This window comes from Argiope bruennichi, chromosome 11 (assembly GCF_947563725.1).
Source record: "Argiope bruennichi chromosome 11, qqArgBrue1.1, whole genome shotgun sequence".
Classification (NCBI taxonomy): Eukaryota; Metazoa; Arthropoda; class Arachnida; order Araneae; family Araneidae; genus Argiope; species Argiope bruennichi.
The window spans coordinates 26,666,807-26,686,663 of NC_079161.1; the positions used below are offsets into that span (position 1 = coordinate 26,666,807).

General features: G+C 29.6%; 1 protein-coding gene and 1 long non-coding RNA gene across 3 annotated transcripts in view; one reads left to right on the forward strand and one right to left on the reverse strand.

Annotated features, from left to right (window-relative positions):
• Window positions 1–19,857, reverse strand: part of LOC129957007 (adenomatous polyposis coli protein-like) — a 126,274-nt gene that overhangs the window by 11,779 nt on the left and 94,638 nt on the right. For both annotated transcript variants that reach the window (XM_056069112.1, XM_056069113.1), the window contains 3 exons: window positions 14,051–15,923; window positions 11,679–11,826; window positions 10,405–10,594 (listed from right to left, as the gene is read on the reverse strand). In XM_056069112.1, coding sequence (XP_055925087.1) covers window positions 10,405–10,594; window positions 11,679–11,826; window positions 14,051–15,923 — 2,211 coding nt within the window. The remainder of the gene's footprint in view (window positions 1–10,404; window positions 10,595–11,678; window positions 11,827–14,050; window positions 15,924–19,857) is intronic.
• LOC129957008 (uncharacterized) lies at window positions 1,868–4,893 on the forward strand. Its single transcript, XR_008782717.1, has 3 exons — window positions 1,868–1,954; window positions 2,255–2,345; window positions 4,775–4,893. It is a non-coding gene; the product is annotated as an uncharacterized LOC129957008 (long non-coding RNA).

A 19,857-nucleotide genomic window follows, 5' to 3' on the forward strand; every position in this document is an offset into this window, starting at 1 on the left:
AAGAATTACAACATTAAAAATAGTTGCGGAATTTGTCGTCCAGAAAAAAAAATTCCTAAAGAGTTAATGAATGATTGATATTCAATCCATTATAATTAAGTAAATAATTATATTTTAATTAATGCTTTCAATGAATTATTCAACAATTAAATAATTCATTGAAAGCACACATTGTAATATTGATATTTTATAATTCAAAGAATTTGTATTCTTTACGTGTTGATTTATCTGGCATTCAGCTAAAAAACATTTTTTTTTTTAAATCTCTGTCCCCTACCCTCTTAGCTCAACTGCCTTAAGCAGTCGCCTTATCTGCCTAATTAGAAATCTGCCATTGATTTTATCATTCGAGTTTACAGGGATCATTAAAAAAATGTAGTAAACAATAAGAATATTTTAACAACCAAATTTTTACATGATACAAATGCTGTACAAAGGCTTTAAATTTATTTATTGACTCACAAGTTAAATGGAAATGTTAAAATTCCGATAACGGTTTTCAAGCAATAAACTCCAATACAGCATCTTGCCACAATACAGCTATGGATGATCAAAACCTAATTTAGATTTCTCACAACCTTGCTTACCTGCATAAAATAATGAATTCGTCCATCATGCTCACACACGCTACTACTGTTTTGTTTTAATAAAACGTGATACAAAATGAAACTTCTGATGTCTTGGTTGGTTGATGGAGTTATGGGGATTTATAATACCAAAGGATGTTATCACTGTTTGGATTAATTTATATACAGGCTGAAAATACCAGATTTGCTTTTTAAATTATCCATATTTATTAATCAACAGTTAAATTCAATAAAAAAATCATTAAAGTTTAGAATTGACACTTGTAGTACTGAGAAATTAGTACATGAGAAAACATTCTTTTAAATATTTAAAAATTTCGAAGAAAATTAAAAATGAGGATAGCTAAATATTTAAAAATTATCCTGAATAAAATTTAAAAAGATGATAAATTTGGAATTAATAGTAAAAAAAAGAAATTTTTGTATTTCTGAAAGATAGTAATGTTAATAAATTCAATACTTATGATTTTGAAAATTTGTATATTAAATTACCACATAAAAAATAAAAAAATGTTCGTACTATTATTACGAATATTTTATTATTAAAATTAATTGGTTAGAATCATGTGAATTTAATATTTCAGAGTATTATCTTTTTAATGGTTACAATCTTTATAAACAAATGAAAGGAATTCCTATGGAACAGTTTTTTTCCAAGAGATTAGCTTATATTTTTCCACATTTTTATGAAAGAAAAATAATGAAATTTTATTAAAAAATTACTTTTAAATACAATGATGATTTACTTTAGTTAAACATGCATAGCTTTGACTTTATATTTTAATGTTATCCAAAAAAATTAAAATTAAATGAGACCAAAAATACCAAACCAGGGGAAATGTACCTATTTGGATATAAAAATATAAATTTCAAACGAAAACATTTTGATAGGAAGACTTTAAATTAATTAATTTTCATTTGTATCTGAACTTAAAAATTTTGAAAACCTTAATTTTTTCACAATTTAATAGAATTTTTTAAAAAATCTAATAATAGAATTTCTTATATTGAACAATAAATAATCTTCTTAAAGATTTTTATTTTAACGTTTTTCCTAAAAATTATTGTACTGTAAAGAGATTAATAAAAAAAGAACATATTTATTTTTTAAACAGAATTTCACAACTAAAAATATGCTTTCTAGATTTTTCATTGTTTTTTTTTCTTGGACTTCATTTTACCCCAATAGATGGCGTTAATATTGCTCAAATTGAATTACGTAATGATATGTTTTAAACAGGGAATAATCAAAAACGCGGGAACTTTCATTCAAATTGGAGGTTGTACTTAACCTAGTGTTCAAGGGTATGAAATATAAACTTTCGGTTTTTGTGCATATCTGTTTAGAGGATGGTTAATTTCAATTTGTAAGTATAATTTGCAATACGGTTTTTGAATTAAAAAATTTTTTGGTGTTTTTTCTAATTTGTTTTTTTATTTCTTATTTAACTAGATGTATATTCAAATTTCTTAAAAACGGTTTTTTGCCGTTTTTATATTTAACTTTGTATTTTCTATGTTCGATTGAATTTATTTTTTAAAAATATTCCTTTTATAAAATTTATAATTATATGACTTTCATAATGGCAGAAGTTAGTGTTTTTGTATTGTATATACTAATTTTTCTTTTCCAAAACCCAATTTTTGGGGATTTTCGGGTCGCGAAGGAGGAATCCATGAACGAAAGTGATGCCCCTCATAGGAAAACATCCCTGGTTTGAATTCTTGCCAGAAGATGACCCTTGAAAAAGTTTTCAGGTCGGATTCATAATTTTTTTCTACAGTTTCCCAATCCCTTCTATTTTAATGCATTAAATCTTAACACTTATTTAATATTTCAGTATTCTATAATTTCAGTTATGTTTTAGATGTAGTAGCATTGTCACACTCTGAATGCAATATATTTTCCACATAAATTTCGTTTTTTCCTTAGAAAATATTTTCTTAATTATTTAATGTCATACATTACATTTTTTATATTCTTGAAAATACCAACACACCTCCTGCAGCTATTATGCTTAATGCTACCATAATCGAGGGGGAAAAAATTGTGTGGTATTTACACATATTACAAAATTTATCTAAACAAAGATGTTAAGTCTATGTTGTGTTTTCCAGTTGTAAAAGTAACTATTTAAAAAACCAAATATGTAATTCAATTAAGAATACTTCCAGTTTCTCACAGCCTTGACAAAGTTGTGTCCACCATCTAAAAGCTCCCAATTTTGGATGACAACAAAAAATTGATAACGAATGACTTTTAGTGTTTCTATCAAAAAATGGACAGGGTTGCATTTGGCAAGAAATTGCCCCCAAATAATGCAACTTCGGTAACTTGATAATAATCTTGAATCTCTAATTTTCATTACAATGTTCCAAAAAAATTAGAAGAGCCTCAATTTTGACTATCAAGAGATATTATTTCATTTCAATTAAATCTGGCAAGGCTAATCCAATTTCTTTTGTTCAAATTTTAGTTAACTCACTTTTTGCTGCAAAAAATTTGAAATTATTTATTTTTAGACATATTTGTTTGCAACTCAGTTGCTTATACACAACAGTACCAAATTCTTTTCTGATGTTTTCTAGAGCTGAATAACTTTTTGTGTGTGTGTGTGTGTGTTATTGTTACATCCCACGCAATTTTATTTATTCACAATGTTTAAAATTTGTTTTGGTGATGTGTCTCTAGATTTTATTTCTTACATTTTTGATTTTCAAAAATCTGAAGAAGATGGCACATTTTTATTTTGCATATGTAGGTTCTGTAGAGAGCATCTCTAAGATTTTTTAACAGCAAGAGAGATAAGGTATCAAGTATAAAAGGTAAATTTAAAAAAAATGATGCTAGTATATTAACCTCATAAACTTGGTGAATATAATCAATAAACTAACATGACATGTTTAGTATTCAATAACTGGTTACAATAAACATGATATCTTTGGGGATTAATTGCAAATATGCAGATAATACATAAATTTTCATGTTTACTGTCATTTATCACAAAAATCTTATTAAGCATTTTAGTGTTATCTTTGATTTATCATTAGTATGCTCTTGTAAGTGTAAAATCAGCATGACTTATGTGAGAATGAATGTACTATTCATAATACATTTGGGCATTATATATATATGTAAGCATAATAATTTTTGAATCAGAGAAGGCAGTTTTGAAGATGGAAAAGGAACTTTTCCAATTGAATTTAAAAATCGATTTTTTAAATTCACTTTAATCCATCCTGGGAAGGCATAATTTATTTAAAAGATACTCGAACAAAGCATGTCCACTCACAGCAATAGGTTAGGCAAGAGAAGACACAAATAAATTATCCCTGGTCTTATATAACATGAGATATTGATAGGGAAAATATTTTTTCATACTGCTAATATACTATTAAGATTCTGATAGGGATTTCTGACACATGTCAATCACAAGCAAGGGAAATACAGGGATCTTTTAAAAAAAATTTGTTTAGATCAGCAATTTTTATTCTTTCACTTGGAACGTGGGAACTGCTGACTAAAGCATTTTACAAAGCTTCTATTAAATTAATTAAATAGAAAAAGTGGAATGGGAACCGGAAATAAGAGAATATTTTAGAAGGACTTTGATATGGGCTAAATTAAGATAAAACTTTGGAGTTTAAAATATCATTACATATATATATATATATATATACACAGAATATTATGTGAAAGAAGATAAGTTTTGGAAAGCTATGTAAATTAAATGCATATTTAGGTTTTAAAAATCGATTTTTTTTTTTGAAAAATAAATTAATCAAGTTATTTACAAAACTGATATTCAATCATAATAATTAGAGACATAATTTTTTTCCTTATTATCTTAAGTATATACTTGTTATACACAATGTTATTTACAAATAAATATAATATTAAAAAATATTAAAAATTTTAAAAAATTGTATTACTGGATGGTAGTATCAATAATCATTTTAGGAACATTTCTAGTATGGTAATGAACTAATACTTTTAAATTAATATATTTCCAGAACTTAATATTTATTATTTTCTTTTTATTTTGAGTTATTGCCTATTTCTTAACTTTCAGATAAATAGTAATAAAATAAATATTTTGTAGCAAAACATTTAACTAAAAACTTGTTAAATCATTATAATTACTTTTTTTTTTTTTTTTTAAGTAATTTCACACTTTTTCTTCTAGGCTTGTACCTCAGGTTTCCCCACTTCCTGTCAAATGTTTTTCATTCTAGAGAAAATTTGATGAACAGAGTAACAAGTGAAAAAAAAAATAATAAAGAAAAGTTGGAAAGTGGCTATAAATATCTTCTTTCAAAAAAAGGAAAAAAATGTGAAATTAGGAAAAAATAGACTTTTCAAGTTTTTTTATTGACGATTCACAATTTTTAATCTGAAGACTGGCTTAAAATTGAATAGAAAAATGAAATAATTTTTAAATGTTTAGACAAAATGTTAAATGTTAAACAATATGCCTAATTAAAGTTATTTTTTTAATAATTCTTCAAAGTTTAAAAAATCTAAAGATTGTTTTTTATTTCCACTTGTTATAAACAATTTGGGCATAATTAAAGAAGTTTTAGATCATTTTCAAAATTCCAAGTGTGATTTAAAAGGAAAACTTGCATAAAAGATATTGAATATTATATGATTTTTTAAAAAGCTCTATGAACAACACTTCTGAGATTACCTCACAAGCTGTTATTTTTATTTTGGAAATACTAAGCGTGTTCGCAATTATTTTTCCGATATTATGTTATTTTCATCTTTGCTATACACCATAACACAATCTACTCATAGATTTTGAGATAAAATGGATATTTTGTTCTGTCTCAATCAAGTATAATAAATAATTTGTGTACAAAATATAGTACAAGCCACAATAAGAACAACTGGATTCATTTTTTTGTTGTTGTTTTGTGCTTGCACTTAAAAGAAAATGTAAATATTTGCAGGAAAAAGATGATTGTCACTCTGATACTTGATGGATTTCTCATAAAAGAATATTTTGAATATAAGGGTGGTGTATAACAGGCATATATAGGCCCAAGTTTTTATGATTAAAATTATTGCATTCCAATAAAAAGACGAACCTGCTCTTCCAGTACCTATCGGGGAATATTCCACATGAATTTATTTAGAAAATCATTATTAACTTAGTAGCAGTTATTATTGACTATTACATATATATTTTAAAAAATTTAGATTACAAACTATAAAAAAAATTTTTAAAAAAAGATCCCAAAATGGTACTATTACTGGTATTATTATTAGTATTATTACTGATAATATAGTACTGTTAATATAAAAGCAGTTGAATATGTTACTGATTCACAGGAATTGCCATATTGTTATTCTCATTCAGTTAATAAATTGTTACTTTTTTTTTTTTTAGTAGACACAATTTATTTGCCCAAAATGTATTAGAAATAAATAATTAAATAATATATATATATGGCTGTTTCTGCTATGTAATTTGATTTAGTTCATGCATTTACAATATGACTGACTTAAAAATGTTTCAAATTTTAGAGACTTGTAGAATGCAATAACTTAGTAACGTATGTTTTTAGGTTAAGTTTCAAAACTCTTGCTTCATCAAATATAGCAAAGCAAAATGTTCAGCTGGTGTTATGTTTATTTACAGAAACTATTGTTGAATAAGGAAGGAGAATAAATTTACTTCATTCTAAAGATACTTTTTGTTTTTAAAAATTATTATTATATGGTGGCAAACAATTAATGTAAGATGCACCAAAATGTACAAAAAGATATTTATATATTAACAATTATTCACAAAAAGGAAAGCATCAACCATGATTTTATGTTTATTCAGCCAATGATTAATTGCTAAAAATGCTGTGTTAATTATGCTTGCTATATAATATGCAGTTAAGCCTAAAGTTCGACTGTGGCATGAATGCAGTTTAATTAAAAGTTTGCAAAAGGCTGATACACAGGTATCAAAACAAATGTTAAACAAGAATCAAAAACCATGCTGTTAAAAAATAAATAAAATTGATATTTTAAAAGAAATTTTTTAAATGGTTGATGACTGAGAACAAACCAATGTTCTAAGATGACATTTATGAAGGAAATAAAGACTGCTTTGGTTTTAACTACAAAAGTTATGATAGAAATTTTGTTATGTTGCAAAAAGAACTTTAATATGAATTGCATTCTTTGATGTAAATTTCAAATGGCTGAATTAGGAAGGCTGTTTAGCTGCTATTGCCAATTATCAAGTTACCAATATGAAATATCAACACATTAACTTTTTGAATGGGTAAAAAATTTTTTTAATATAATCTCTGTTACAGCTTTGATTTCCAGCAAGTCTTTAGATATTTTTAAACTATCCAATGTTGAAAAAGATTATAGCTCTTCAAATGCTTTTTTCTCAATATAAAATGGTACAATAAATAGTTGAAATTGAAAAGAAACCCTCCCTATTTTGAAGAAGAATACTGTAATTATTCTATTTTAAAAAAATTAAGTATACTTCCTGTAAATATTTATAAAAGTTAAATAAAAGAAATTGAGTGTGCAGATGACACATTTTAAAAAGTTTCGATAAAGGAAAATTTTCTTTTCACCTTAAGTGATTATTGCTAGTATTATTATACATTTTAACAGTTTATTTAACATTAAAACATATTTCAAATACCTTTTTTTAATATATGCAATGAATATAAATCTGAATTTCATAAAGCTCATTATGAAAGAAAAATAATTACTTGTACTGTATATAATTTTTCAGAAGAATAAAATTCTTATGTGACAACAGTAAAGTAGAAAGTTTTTAGGAGAAAAGTGACAATAATGGAGTATATGATGAAAGTTATCTGTAAAATTCTATGAAGTAAAAAGTTGTTTTTTTATGCTTAATTTTTAAATAATTATATAAGGCAGAAGGGATCTAGTTTTAAAGAAGAGGAAATAAAAGCTAGAAATTGCAAAAAAGAGCAAAGCAGATAAACATGAAGGTTTTAATATTAAGTATTTTCAACTGATAGCATCAATTTAAATAATTATTTTTATAGGGACTTTATAAAAATTTATTGGGTACTATAATTAATTGTTATTGATAACATTTTACTTTCATTTTGTTTATATGAATGCAAATTTACACAAAAAGTGACAGAAAAAACACAAACAATTCTTTGTTTATCTGAAAATAAAATGTATTATGATTCTAGTTGTGTGCATTCCTTTTTCTATGAATAAAATAACATTTTGCAATTGAATTTAAATTAATTGTAAATTAACTTAATAAAATGTGAAATTAATTTCTGTAGAGAAAGCTAGTTTTTCAGGTGATATGAATTATTAAATAAAAACTGTTCTTAAAGAAATTTTAAGAAACAACCTGCGAACGTTAGATTAATTTTTTCTTCAACAAATAATTATTAAGTGTAAAAAATTTGATTGTTGAAATAGAAAGGCAAACAAGGATGTGAGAAAAGTAACACACCGTTAAATATAAGATATATATTTAAGTTATGGATTGCCGCTACGATCCTATTGCGAAGTAGTAAATAAAACGAACGATAAATCGCCAGAGTAGGATTCCCATTCGCTTCATTGTAAGTGTAGTGTCACAGTTCTAAGCATCCGCTTTAGTAAATAATTCCTATTTCTCTCTCATTCTTTGAGATGTATAATTCGGTTTTGTACCTTTGTTTTAGTATAAGATTCCATTTTGAAATCATATTATTAAAGTAAATATCAATAAAAGTTCAATATACATAATAACAAAATTGTTTATTTTTCATGTATTGGTAGTTTCATGTAATAATAAATGTTCATGCAATTAAAATAATAATTTCTATGACACTAATTTATTCCTAAAGAAGTAATTACTTCAGTATTTTTTACTTCTTATAATATCAATAAATCTTTTACTGTAAGTGAAATTAATCCCTTTTCTTTAAATTACCATCGGGTTAATTATTTATGCTATCCGTTTATTTATATTTGCCTTATAAAATATTTCTTCTTTTTTTTCTTCAGATTATTTTAGTTTAGTTTAAAGTATAAACTGAATGTTAGAACAAAAGCTTCAACTGTAAAAATTGTTTACTTATAAATCCCAAACAATTGCAAGTATTAGTACGCCATAAAGAACACATTATTCCGCATATCGCTACACACAAGGTTTACCAGACAGCCGTGCAGCGATTAGCAGCAGGTGTATTTGGCGATAAAAAATGTAAACAATTTGGCGACATCTTGAGCATGCAGACGTCTTATGATATCCCCCTTTTCTATGGAGGGTAAATTTCCTCCCGAAACGGTGATTTCCGGAAAGATATTTCAGATATACTTTGTTTAAAATAGATAACATATTTTTCCGTAAGTTTATCTATCGCTATTATATTGCGTTATCAAAATAATTAATTTGGAATAAAGGTAAAAATTTTTTAACTCACAGGTGATAAAATACAAATGTCAATCAATTGCATACGTACCTTTTTATAATAACATCATGTTTTATAGATTTGCATAAATTGTAACACAATCTCTATAAAATGCAAAAATTCGAATGTTAAATATTTTTAGCGAGCTAAAAGAAAATGAACCACCTGAAGTTTCTCAACCATAAAGGCGAAGGGGAAAAAAAAAAAAAAACGGATTTTTTTTTTTTTTTTTTTTTTTGGTTTTGTACAAGAGAAATGCCCTAAAATCGGAAATCGAATAATTATTTTTTTCTTGTAAGTTAATTTACAATCGTATAATCGTATCTCCATTTCCAAATATTTGGACAAAAGCTTTTTCTACCACAAATATACGCAAAAAAAAAAAAATCACTTTTTTTTATTTCATATAAAGGAAATCTTATAAAATTGGAAATGAAATAATGTTGATTTTCGTAAGTGAATTTAAAATATCTATATGTAATAGAGTGTTTGTTTGAATTTGTACGATTCCAAATCTTTTGACAGTTCGAACGAAACTTCGCTTGCATGTGCTTTATCACCAGGAAAAACTAATCGTGCTATTAAAAAACCTACGTCTCAAAAGGGGTGAAGTAGAGAGTTTTTTTTGTTTTGTTTTGTTTTGTTTTCTCTTGCCATAATTTCAAAAGTATTATCATATAAATATACCTGTGCATCTTTTAAAATTAAAAAAATAAATAAACATTCTTATGTCGCTAGTTTCATTTTCAATATTTCTTATAATTTTTTATCAGTTTTTAAAATTTTACGAACTTTTTTTTTTTTCTGTCGAAATGTCAAACTTATTTCTTATCTATAATCCTCGTAGTTTTGTCAAAATTAAAATGAAGCTGTTTTCTTTAGGTATTTTTATTTTTGAATTTATTACATAGAATAAAATCAAAAATTTCCCCTTCTCTAAATGTTTAGAGAATGCAGGGGAAAATAGAAGAGAAGAAAAATTGTCTAAGTATACTATAAATTTATCAAACTTGTAATTGTCGTCTGGTTTTCTGATGGATCTAGGTTTGAGATACTTGCTTCTATCATATTCAAAAATCTGAGCTTTTTCCCTGTCAGGACTAAGCGAGTTATTGTCAACTTCCAAATATGCCTGGCAAGACTGGCGCCATCTTTAGTCATTAGAATTATTTGATCATTTTCTGAAGTTGTATTCGGCTCTTGTTTAACAGAGAGAGAACAATGTTTCGTTTCGAAATTTTGTATCATTTCGGAGGTGAAATTCAGAAACCGTGTCGCTTCCAGTTTGAGTAAGAGAAGCTACCATTACTGTAGGCTAACATTTTAGTTCATTTTCAAGGCTAATTCAAGCAGTGAATTAAGAAACAACTTTTCATGAAGAGGATTATAAACATACCTCGTCTTTAATCGGTTCCCTGTCACTTGGATCCGTCCTATCATTAGCAGCAGATGAACGTATCTGAACATTGTCAGATACGTCACCGCACAATGAGATGTAATTGGAGGACCCCAGAGGACTTGTGGGTGCAGTCTGGCAGGGCGAATCGGACAACTCGCTCGGTGACTCAATACCGCTCGTCCTGTGACTGAAAATATAATGCAACACTTAGACACAACATTATAATTACGGTGCATGAAATATTCAAATCATAAATTACATAATGAGGGAAAGATCCACAAAAAATAATTTGATTTCTCATCGTTAACTTACAAAGACAATTTATTAGAAATGATTTGAAATGAGTCATGCACCTAGTCTTGGAGACAAGAATTGAAGCAGCATCGAGTCGTGTGTTGAGTAGCCAGTCGTACAGTTATGAGTAGGCAGTTCAATAAAGCTAAAGCGAGGAGACAATAGAGAACAGTAAAGCTAAAGCGAGGAGACAGTGGAGAACAGTACAGCTAAAGCGAGGAGACAGTGGAGAATTGTAGGCGTTTGGAGAGAGTATAGTGATTAGCTACGAGAATTCTTTCTTCCTGCCGAGTTCTCTGTGGCCGCTTTGTGACTTGTTGTGATTGTTTACTACCGATTAGCTACTTGTGGGCTATTGTTTATTTTAAATTCAGCTGTGTATTGCTTGTATATGTTTCGGTTCCGTATTTTCGTATGTGTATTCGTTTCTTCTTGTTAATAAACATCATAATTTTTTTATTGAAGTCTGTTGATTGTGTCATCATACATCCACTGCATCGAACCCGACGACTTTAGCGGAATTTTATGTAAAAATATTATTACCCACTCTCAACATTGGAAATAGTTAATATTTAGTCTCTATTTCTGCAGTCTTTTAATCTTTGTTAATTTAATTAAATTGCATAAAACTTTTGGCAGCAAAATATTTATCAATCAAAATTATTGTCAGCAGTTGCAATTATTGTCTAACTTTGACTCTAACACGGTTGGTTGATTGATCACCTAAATTACATTGAGTCAAGTTAGCTCAGCGATTTTGAACAATTAACTTAACGATTTTGAGAATTCTTGTACTCATAAATAAAGATTTCTGTCACAAATTCACGGTTGAAGTTTCGTTTCAGGCAGAATCGGACATCATACCAGTCGATACAATTACAGAATCCAGATTTTTTTTTTTTTTCTCTAACAGTTTGAGACAATTCTTATTTCATGCAACTGAGACGAACGAAATGAAATATATTGTTTGTTCTGACCTGAGATCATCTGAAGCAAAACTCTCATCCTCATGGAAAGACTGCTGGTCAAAGCTGCTAATAGAGGCTACAGAGCTGCTGCGAGACATCAGGGACAGAGTCTCGTCGATATCATATTCGCTCTGCACACAGAATTCCACAGTTTTACCTGCAAACAAAAGAAGCCCAGATTTTCAATTTTTAATGCCATTTGAAAGAAAAGAGCTTTAAAAGATATTTTCAAAGAAAATGGAGAAAAAAATAAATTAAATTATGCGAGTTAGTTAGTTAGCTAGCTATATTAACGTCTCGTTTAAAGCAACACTAGGGCTATTTTGGGATGGACCTCGTCATTTTGAACCTCGGTCAAATAACAAGGACGACGCATGAGTTGGCGCCCCCTCTCCACACCACACCAATGGGAGGACGTTTGGTCCTGACGGATTTATCGTGCAACAGACCCCCTTACACGTCGGTTCTTCGGTGGAATGGCGTCTCGAACCTGAAACCCTACGGCTCACAAGCCGGGACCTTACCACCAGGCCACCACGACCCTCATTAAATTATACGAAAACGTTTGCTTATTAAAATCCAGTTAAAACATCGAACGGTAATTATATTATATAAACCAAAATCATCATCACGTTTTGTTATTCTGCAAGCTTTTTATAAGAATTTCTCATAAAAATATAATAATTTTTTAGACCATATCATATGACTTATTTTTTTATTTAAAATTATGAATGAATCATTTGTAAGATTCTGAAATATTAACGGAAAGCAAAGCATTTATTGATAAACAGATGCATTGAATTATACAGTTTAATATGAATGCTTTTCTAAATACACATTATTGGCTTTTTAAGAAAAGTTTTCTGTGTGCAAATTTACAAGAATTATTTCTTTTTGAAAATAAATAATGCCACCTATAAATAAATAATTAAATAAAGATTAATAGAGACTCAAAATTTTTATTTGAAACATCGTAACCTGATAATATTTTGCATTTTATCCGTCTATATTTAAAGATGTACTCTTAATTACATAGAAGTAATAACAGGCCCACACATACACAAAGTGTAGCTAATAGCATCACTCTGTATATGAATGCAGTACTAATACAATGTAAATAATTGCTGCAGAATAGTTTTAAAAATTTAATAAAAATGAATATACATATATATATATATATAACGAAATAAAATTAGTATAACTGAAAAACTTCATTTTTGAATTTTAAAGTTGTATAAAAAGGATATTCGTACTAAAATATATTATGAAGTTGTTGAAGAAAAGCATAAATGTTTTCGATTCATTTTTAACCTTCTCATTCCTAAGATCATTTTCGTTGAGGTGCCTCAGAATACTGGAAAGCCCAAGTATTCTTTCAAAGATAAGAAAAATTCCTCATTCACTTCGAAAACTGCAAAGACACCCGTGTTCTTAAGTGTTTGTTATAACTGTTAAATAAATAATAGCTATTAAATAAATGTTTTCTCGGACATCTTTTGAAAGTTTGAAAAACTTCCCTATCCCCCAAATCCATCTGGGTGAACATCTCTAACAAACAAAGCAGGCGCCACGAGTAGTCAATCAACCACACTTAACGAAAGGGTAGAAATTTGGCAGTGATATCCGGACGACGTGCGGGCTCCATAGCTTCATTGAGTAGACGTTTTCGGCGTTTCTATTCTGACAGAGTGCATTAAAAATCATATAAGAATTTCAGTTAACTTCAGAGCCTTTCGTAATGAACATCTACTATTCAAAAATAACTGTCAATCAAATTTGGTAGCTTTTATCCAACAATCTGTCTTGTAGAGCATTTCAAATGATTTTTGCGACATACATTTCGCATCGCGCGTTTTGATAGTATCTAATCTATAAACATTGTCATGTTCAAGTATTCATAAGGCATGGCATAAACTTGGTTTTTGTAGAAAATAAATTCTTCAGGAAAGACGTTTAAACAAACAAACAAAAATGTCGAGTTGGATTTGTTAAATTATAATTTATTGCAAAAAAAATGCTCTTTTTTTACCTTTTAAGTATAGACTAATTAGAGAAAATAATACATTGTCCAAAATATTCAGGTTTTTTTTTTTCATTAAAGAAAAAGAGCTAAACTATTTGCTCTTTCTATTGCACATGTCTAACAATTGCACTAATATACACTAATATGTCCTAGAAACATTTATTGCGCATAATATGTCCAACTATTGCATTAATATGTCCCAGAAAGATTTATTGCTCATATGTTCTCAGAAACATTTATTTTACTGGGAAAAAAGAATAATTTTGTTTAATAGGTTACAAAGAATTAATTGGGCAAAAATTTTCTAAAGTTAGAAACTTTGGATACCATCTTTTTGGAAGATGGAAAGATGTATTACCTGATTCAAATTCTTCGTCTCTATTTCGATGCTCAAACATTCGACCTTCGTCGTCGTTCCGATGAGCATTTGCAAGCAAAGGGTGGTTGCGAATTAATCTTACTCCCGTATTTGTTTTGATATTCAAGGAACAACGAGCTCCAGCCCCTTGTGGCTCTTCTAAATCCAGATCAGACGTTGATGACCTATAGGAGGGCGTGTCTTCCGTCTGCCACACACGAATCTCGTCTTCCCCACCGCTTTCATCATCCAATCTTTTGCATGGCTTCTCGGGAACATTGTCTATCTTTTCGGGACTGGCAGTCCACGCCCACTTGGGATGGGTCACCGTGATGTCTTCAGGAGGATTGCATACCTGATTCGGATGATTTTCTTTCGATGGCATATTCACTTTAGTGGCACTGTCTTGGCGAAAATTCTTCCTTTGAGCCACAGGAGAAGCGCTCTGACTTCTTTGATAGTCGAGTCTGCTCGCTGCAGATTTCGGCAGGGGTATTCTGCTCTCATGAACGGGTTTCGGAATATTGGATGCTACTTCAGGGGTACTCTTTGTCTGCTCCGTCGATTTAGAAGGTGGTGCAGAGTTGGCAGATCGATCCTTCCTGACGGTCATCGGCGACATACTTCGACTTGCATGCCTATTAAGGTCACCTGCAGGTCTTGGCGCTTCCTTATCATACCTTGCTGGCTTGAAACTTAGTTTGGCACCGGGCTCTGGATGATTTTGGAATGGAGGAATATGATTTTGTTGCTTGGGGACTTCCTTTTCTGATTTTGTGGGCCGGAAACTCAACTTAGATCCAGACTCATAGGTAGTAGCAACAGGCTCATCAGCTTTTTGTATCTTTAGGCCATCCTTCCCAGGGCGATAAGACAACTTCGATTCTGGTTCTGAGGCCTCCGTGGAAACCTGGAGCTTCATCTGTTGACCTTGACGGTAATTAAGAGCCTGCTTTGCGTTTTTTGTTACTTGGAATGCTCCATTATGCTTCTCCTCCACGACGTAAGATCCCGTCATGCTTTGTTCCTCACTCTTGGGCAGGCTCAGTTCCGCTTTTAATTTCTGATTGGCCAAATATCTTGCCGCGGACGGTGAGATATGTCTTCTAGATCGTGTCTGGGCTTGGTCTGCATGTTTCACAGGACTGGTCTTAGGGCTGTCTGTGTTATCGTAGGTCTCAGATAAGTTTTGGTCAATTTCTGTGCTCAAAGCTTTCTGTTTGCGAACCATAAGGGAAGGGGTGTCGGAGTCTCTGTAACCAATACCATCTTCGACTAAGCACAACCCAACTCCTGGTGGGCGGGCTGAAAGAAGATTCTTGAGTGCTGCCGAGCTACCCATAGATATCATCTTGTGCTTGGAATTTATCAACTTCTTCAGCATTCCGACAGCACCCATCTCCCACAGGGCACGCTGATCTTGGGCATTCCGAGCGCTCAGATTCCAAAGCGTTCCACAGGCGTTGCTTACCACAGTTAGCGATGGGGACTTGAGATGCGAAAGCAGGATTTGGAGACAGTTGTGGCGACGCAGGATGGCCCGGTACTCGTTCTGAATGGCGATGTGACTGGATACATTCCTCAGAATGCCTCCTCCATTTTCAACAATAGCCAGCGTCTTGTTCTTGGACTTGTGGGTGAGGGTGGAAACGAGAAAGGCGAGAGCTCCCTCCACGCGGCAAATATCGGCTTTGTTGGCACTACAGTGGGCGGAGAGATTCCAGAGGGCAGAGAGGACGCTTTTGAGGGTAGAGTCTTTCTGGGCGGAGAGGGCAGCACGGACGAGTAGAGGAACCGCTCCAACGTCCCTTAAGGCGCGTTTACTGGTGGCGTCTGCACGCCAAGACAGATTGCGGAGGACGCTGGCCGTCACCTGAAAGGAGACACAGAATAAAATTGTCAAAGGAGACGCAGAAAGAAATTGTTAAAGAAGACGCAGAATAAAATTGTTATAGAAGATACAGAAAGAAATTGTCAAAGGAGACGCAAAAAGGAATTGTTAAATAAGATACAGAAAGAAATTGTCAAAGGAGATGCAGAAAGAAATTGTTAATGAAGACGCAGAAAAAAAATAGTTAAAGGTGACACAGAATAAAATTGTTAAAGGAGACACAAAAATAAATTGTAAAAGAAGACAGAAAAAAATTACTAAAGGTAGCACAGAATAAAATTGTTAAAGGAGACACAGAAAGAAATTGCTAAAGAAGATACAGAAAGAAATTGTTAATGAAGACGCAGAAAAAAATAGTTAAAGGTGGCACAGAATAAAATTGTTAAAGGAGACACAAAAATAAATTAAGTCGTTTATTTATTTATTTTTTTAATTTCATAAAAACATACATTTTACATAAATTGTTTCTTTACAAGATAATTTCGGCAACAGTTTCTAATAATGTGTTTAGGGGAAATGAAGTGTTTCATCGTGGAATCTCTTTTAAGGTAGACGATTAAGTTAAAAAGTCAATGCTGTTTAAAATGCTGTTTTCTCCAATTCTAGTTTTTAATTAGATTCCCTTACGAAAAAAACCTTATAAATTAAAATTTAATGCATATTTCTTGTTCAAATTTAGTATTGTGATTTCACAATATGCTCTACAGTTCCTGAACTGGAGAATAAGCAATCTATACATTTAGGAACGTTATACAGTTGTTTTAATGGTTCAAAAGGAAAAAAAATTCGCCTTATTTATTAATCGAAGCCCCAATATTTAAAGAGTGGATAGAAATACTTCTGATCTTTTAGTTCATGAACCAGATAATATATCTGCAAAATTTTAAGCAAATCATTTGGTAAACATATGAGTTGAAAGATTTTTGCTTCGTACCTCTGTCATTCATTAAAATTCTGTCATTTAACTGCTATATTTTGCTTTTATTGGTGTTTTATAAAGATCTTTTTAATGCAAAAATTGAAAAATATAGCTATTTTAGAGTATTTTCCAAACCATTCAATCCGAACGTAGTCACAAACCTTAAGGACTTATTGTTTAATTTATCAATCAGGTTAAAAATAATCAACTATTGGAAAATCTTTTCTTTGAAAGGATTATTTTGTGATAAAATTAGACAACATTTAGCAGATTAAACTGCTTATTTGCTATTCCTCTTCCGAGCTTATTTAAATAAAATATAGACTACAGATCAAACATTTAATTAATCGTTTGCATTGAGAAAAACTATTCATGTGTGGTTATTATTTACAGTTTGTTGAATTTTCTATATTTTATTGCCTTTGGTATACTATTTATTTTCATTTACTTTCATCGAAATATACAAGAGTCAAATAAAATTCTTATTATTACTTATTTTTATTTTATATTCATGGTTTGAAGAATTCCCGGTAATATTTTTTCCTTTGAAAATTTTATCGTGTTACTAGAAATAGAAAAAAAAAAATTAATATCAAACGATTTTTAAATAACATCGAAAGAAAATTTTTTATATAAATAAAGTTTATTTCAAACGATTTTTTAAAAATGTCGTAAAATAAATTTTATTAATTACACATTCATTGTAAATAGCAATTTGGATTGAAATAAATTAAAATATTTATAACACATTTTCATTCAATGGGAATGGCAACATTAACAATAAAATCATCTTTTTTTTTTTTTTTTTTTTTTTGGTACGTAAACATAGTTTTCATTTCATAAAAAATTAGCTGTTTAGTTCATTGATATGAAATTTTCATTCATGCCTTCTTTACATTTCATAGTATTCGCGAGAATTATTTGAAGATTATCTATTAATTTTTGAATTTTTATCACCTAGAAACTGTTTGTGAATTTCATTTTTCAGTAAAAGAAGGGAGGGCAGAGGTCAGTTAAAAAATGGTATTAACCTAATTGCCAAATAAACAGATTTGTAAATAATACAAAATATATGATTTATAAAATATTTGAACAATATTAAAACTTCGTCCAATAATTTAAGTGGCCAGATTCTTATATGTTTAAATACATTCACTTAATTATTGTCGTTTTTATAAAAAAAAATAAACAATCGTCTGCTAAAATAATATTGTGTGCAAACGCCTCGCAATCGTGAGTTAAATAATAAATCTCTACTAATAATAAAAATGAATGCGTTTGTGTGGCTGTTAGAGTTTTATTGGAAAGACCATTAGAAATTTTAAATTTGGAATAGATATATTTTAAAAAAGTGTACCTCAGAGCGATTTTTTATTGAAATTTTAAATAAAAAATTATAGAAATGTTCATATTTTTTCATTTTAATTTTTGAAACTATTATAACACAAAAATGATTTTTAAATCGTCTTAAACTTCAAAAAGTTGTCTTTTTAATGATACCAAATTTATTCTAGTCCACTAAATCAATTTAATTTTTGGTTAAATTAAAAAAAAAACATTTTAAACATATTTCTCAACAATAAAGCTGTTGAAAAAAAAATTAAATCGATTTTATTTTTGCTACACTTATATCGTCGAGAATTTTTCTTCCATTGTTGATGAGGTAGGTATGAAAACACAGCTTATTTTTCCATAATTCGTACGTTTTTTTAAATATGCATTTAATAAACATTCTGAAATTCTATTATGTTTACAATCAAAATTTAATTTCACATATAAGAAATGATTTAATTTATAAATAGTTTCAACAAGAAAAGTCTTACATTAATTGAAGTATATTTCCTGTTCAAATTAAAGTTCAATTTGTAGATGAGACGATAGAGATGTATGCAATACTTATGCATTAGGAAAATATATAAAAATCATGTAAGACTTCTAAAATAGTAATATATGTTCCACGAACTTTAAAATTAAAAAATATCTTTCTGCAGCAGCAATTAAACGTAAGCCACATAAAATTTCTAACTGAAGAATGTAGCACCCGGTGGAGAGCTGGACTCCAAATAAGGCAAGTAATTAAACAAAAACAAGCTTTTTCGCAAAGTTTCTGAAATAAAATGAATCGTTCATACGTTTACTAAGAAAAAAAAAAAGAGTTGAGATGAGAAACTGAATTGATTAGGTTATTAAACCAGCAGGAGTGGTCACAGCAAAACTTTCTCATATAGTCTATAATAAATTTAACATGCCAGAGAATGCCTTACATGGCATTGGCGTACCATAGTGACGAAATATTACCCCTTATCGTGAATTTACCATTTTTACTGAATCTATCATGTGAGCCTTGGCGAGTTATTTGGCGATTAATCACTGGCTTGCGATTAATAGTAAATGAATATCGAATTTGTGCTTTAGACGGTTTTTTCTCAATCGATCGAAACAAAGATTTCACACAAAACTACACTTGTAGTCGCAAGATCGCATACCAAATTTGATATATCAAGTCTTATCTTAAATGTATCAAATCATTGCCATGTTTGAATTATTGTGTTTACATGTTTCTGAAAATACAGACAGACAGACACTCAATTTATTGTCCGGTTTTGCTCAAAATTCGATAAAAAATGTACATTAGACATATTAAATATGTGTACAGAATCTTATCCATCTAGCTCTCTTCGTTTTGTAGTTATGTTAACATATTCGGGCAGACGGACACCTTCCTTACAGATTTTACTCGAAATTTGATAGAAAAGTACAATTTCAGTGTAAAAATTGTATACCAAATTTCAACCGTCTAGCTCAAAGCGTTTTTGAGTTATCTTCAATCACACACAGACAAACAGGCATCTTCCAAAAATGTGCTTTTCGATTTCTGGAAGGCCTAAAACTTGGAGATTCGTCCTGAGTTCGAATTTTTCGGCGATTATTATACTTTTTCTATATTACCTATTTCGAGAAAGTAAAAAAAGCTCCGTCAGTGTTGTTTACTTGTAT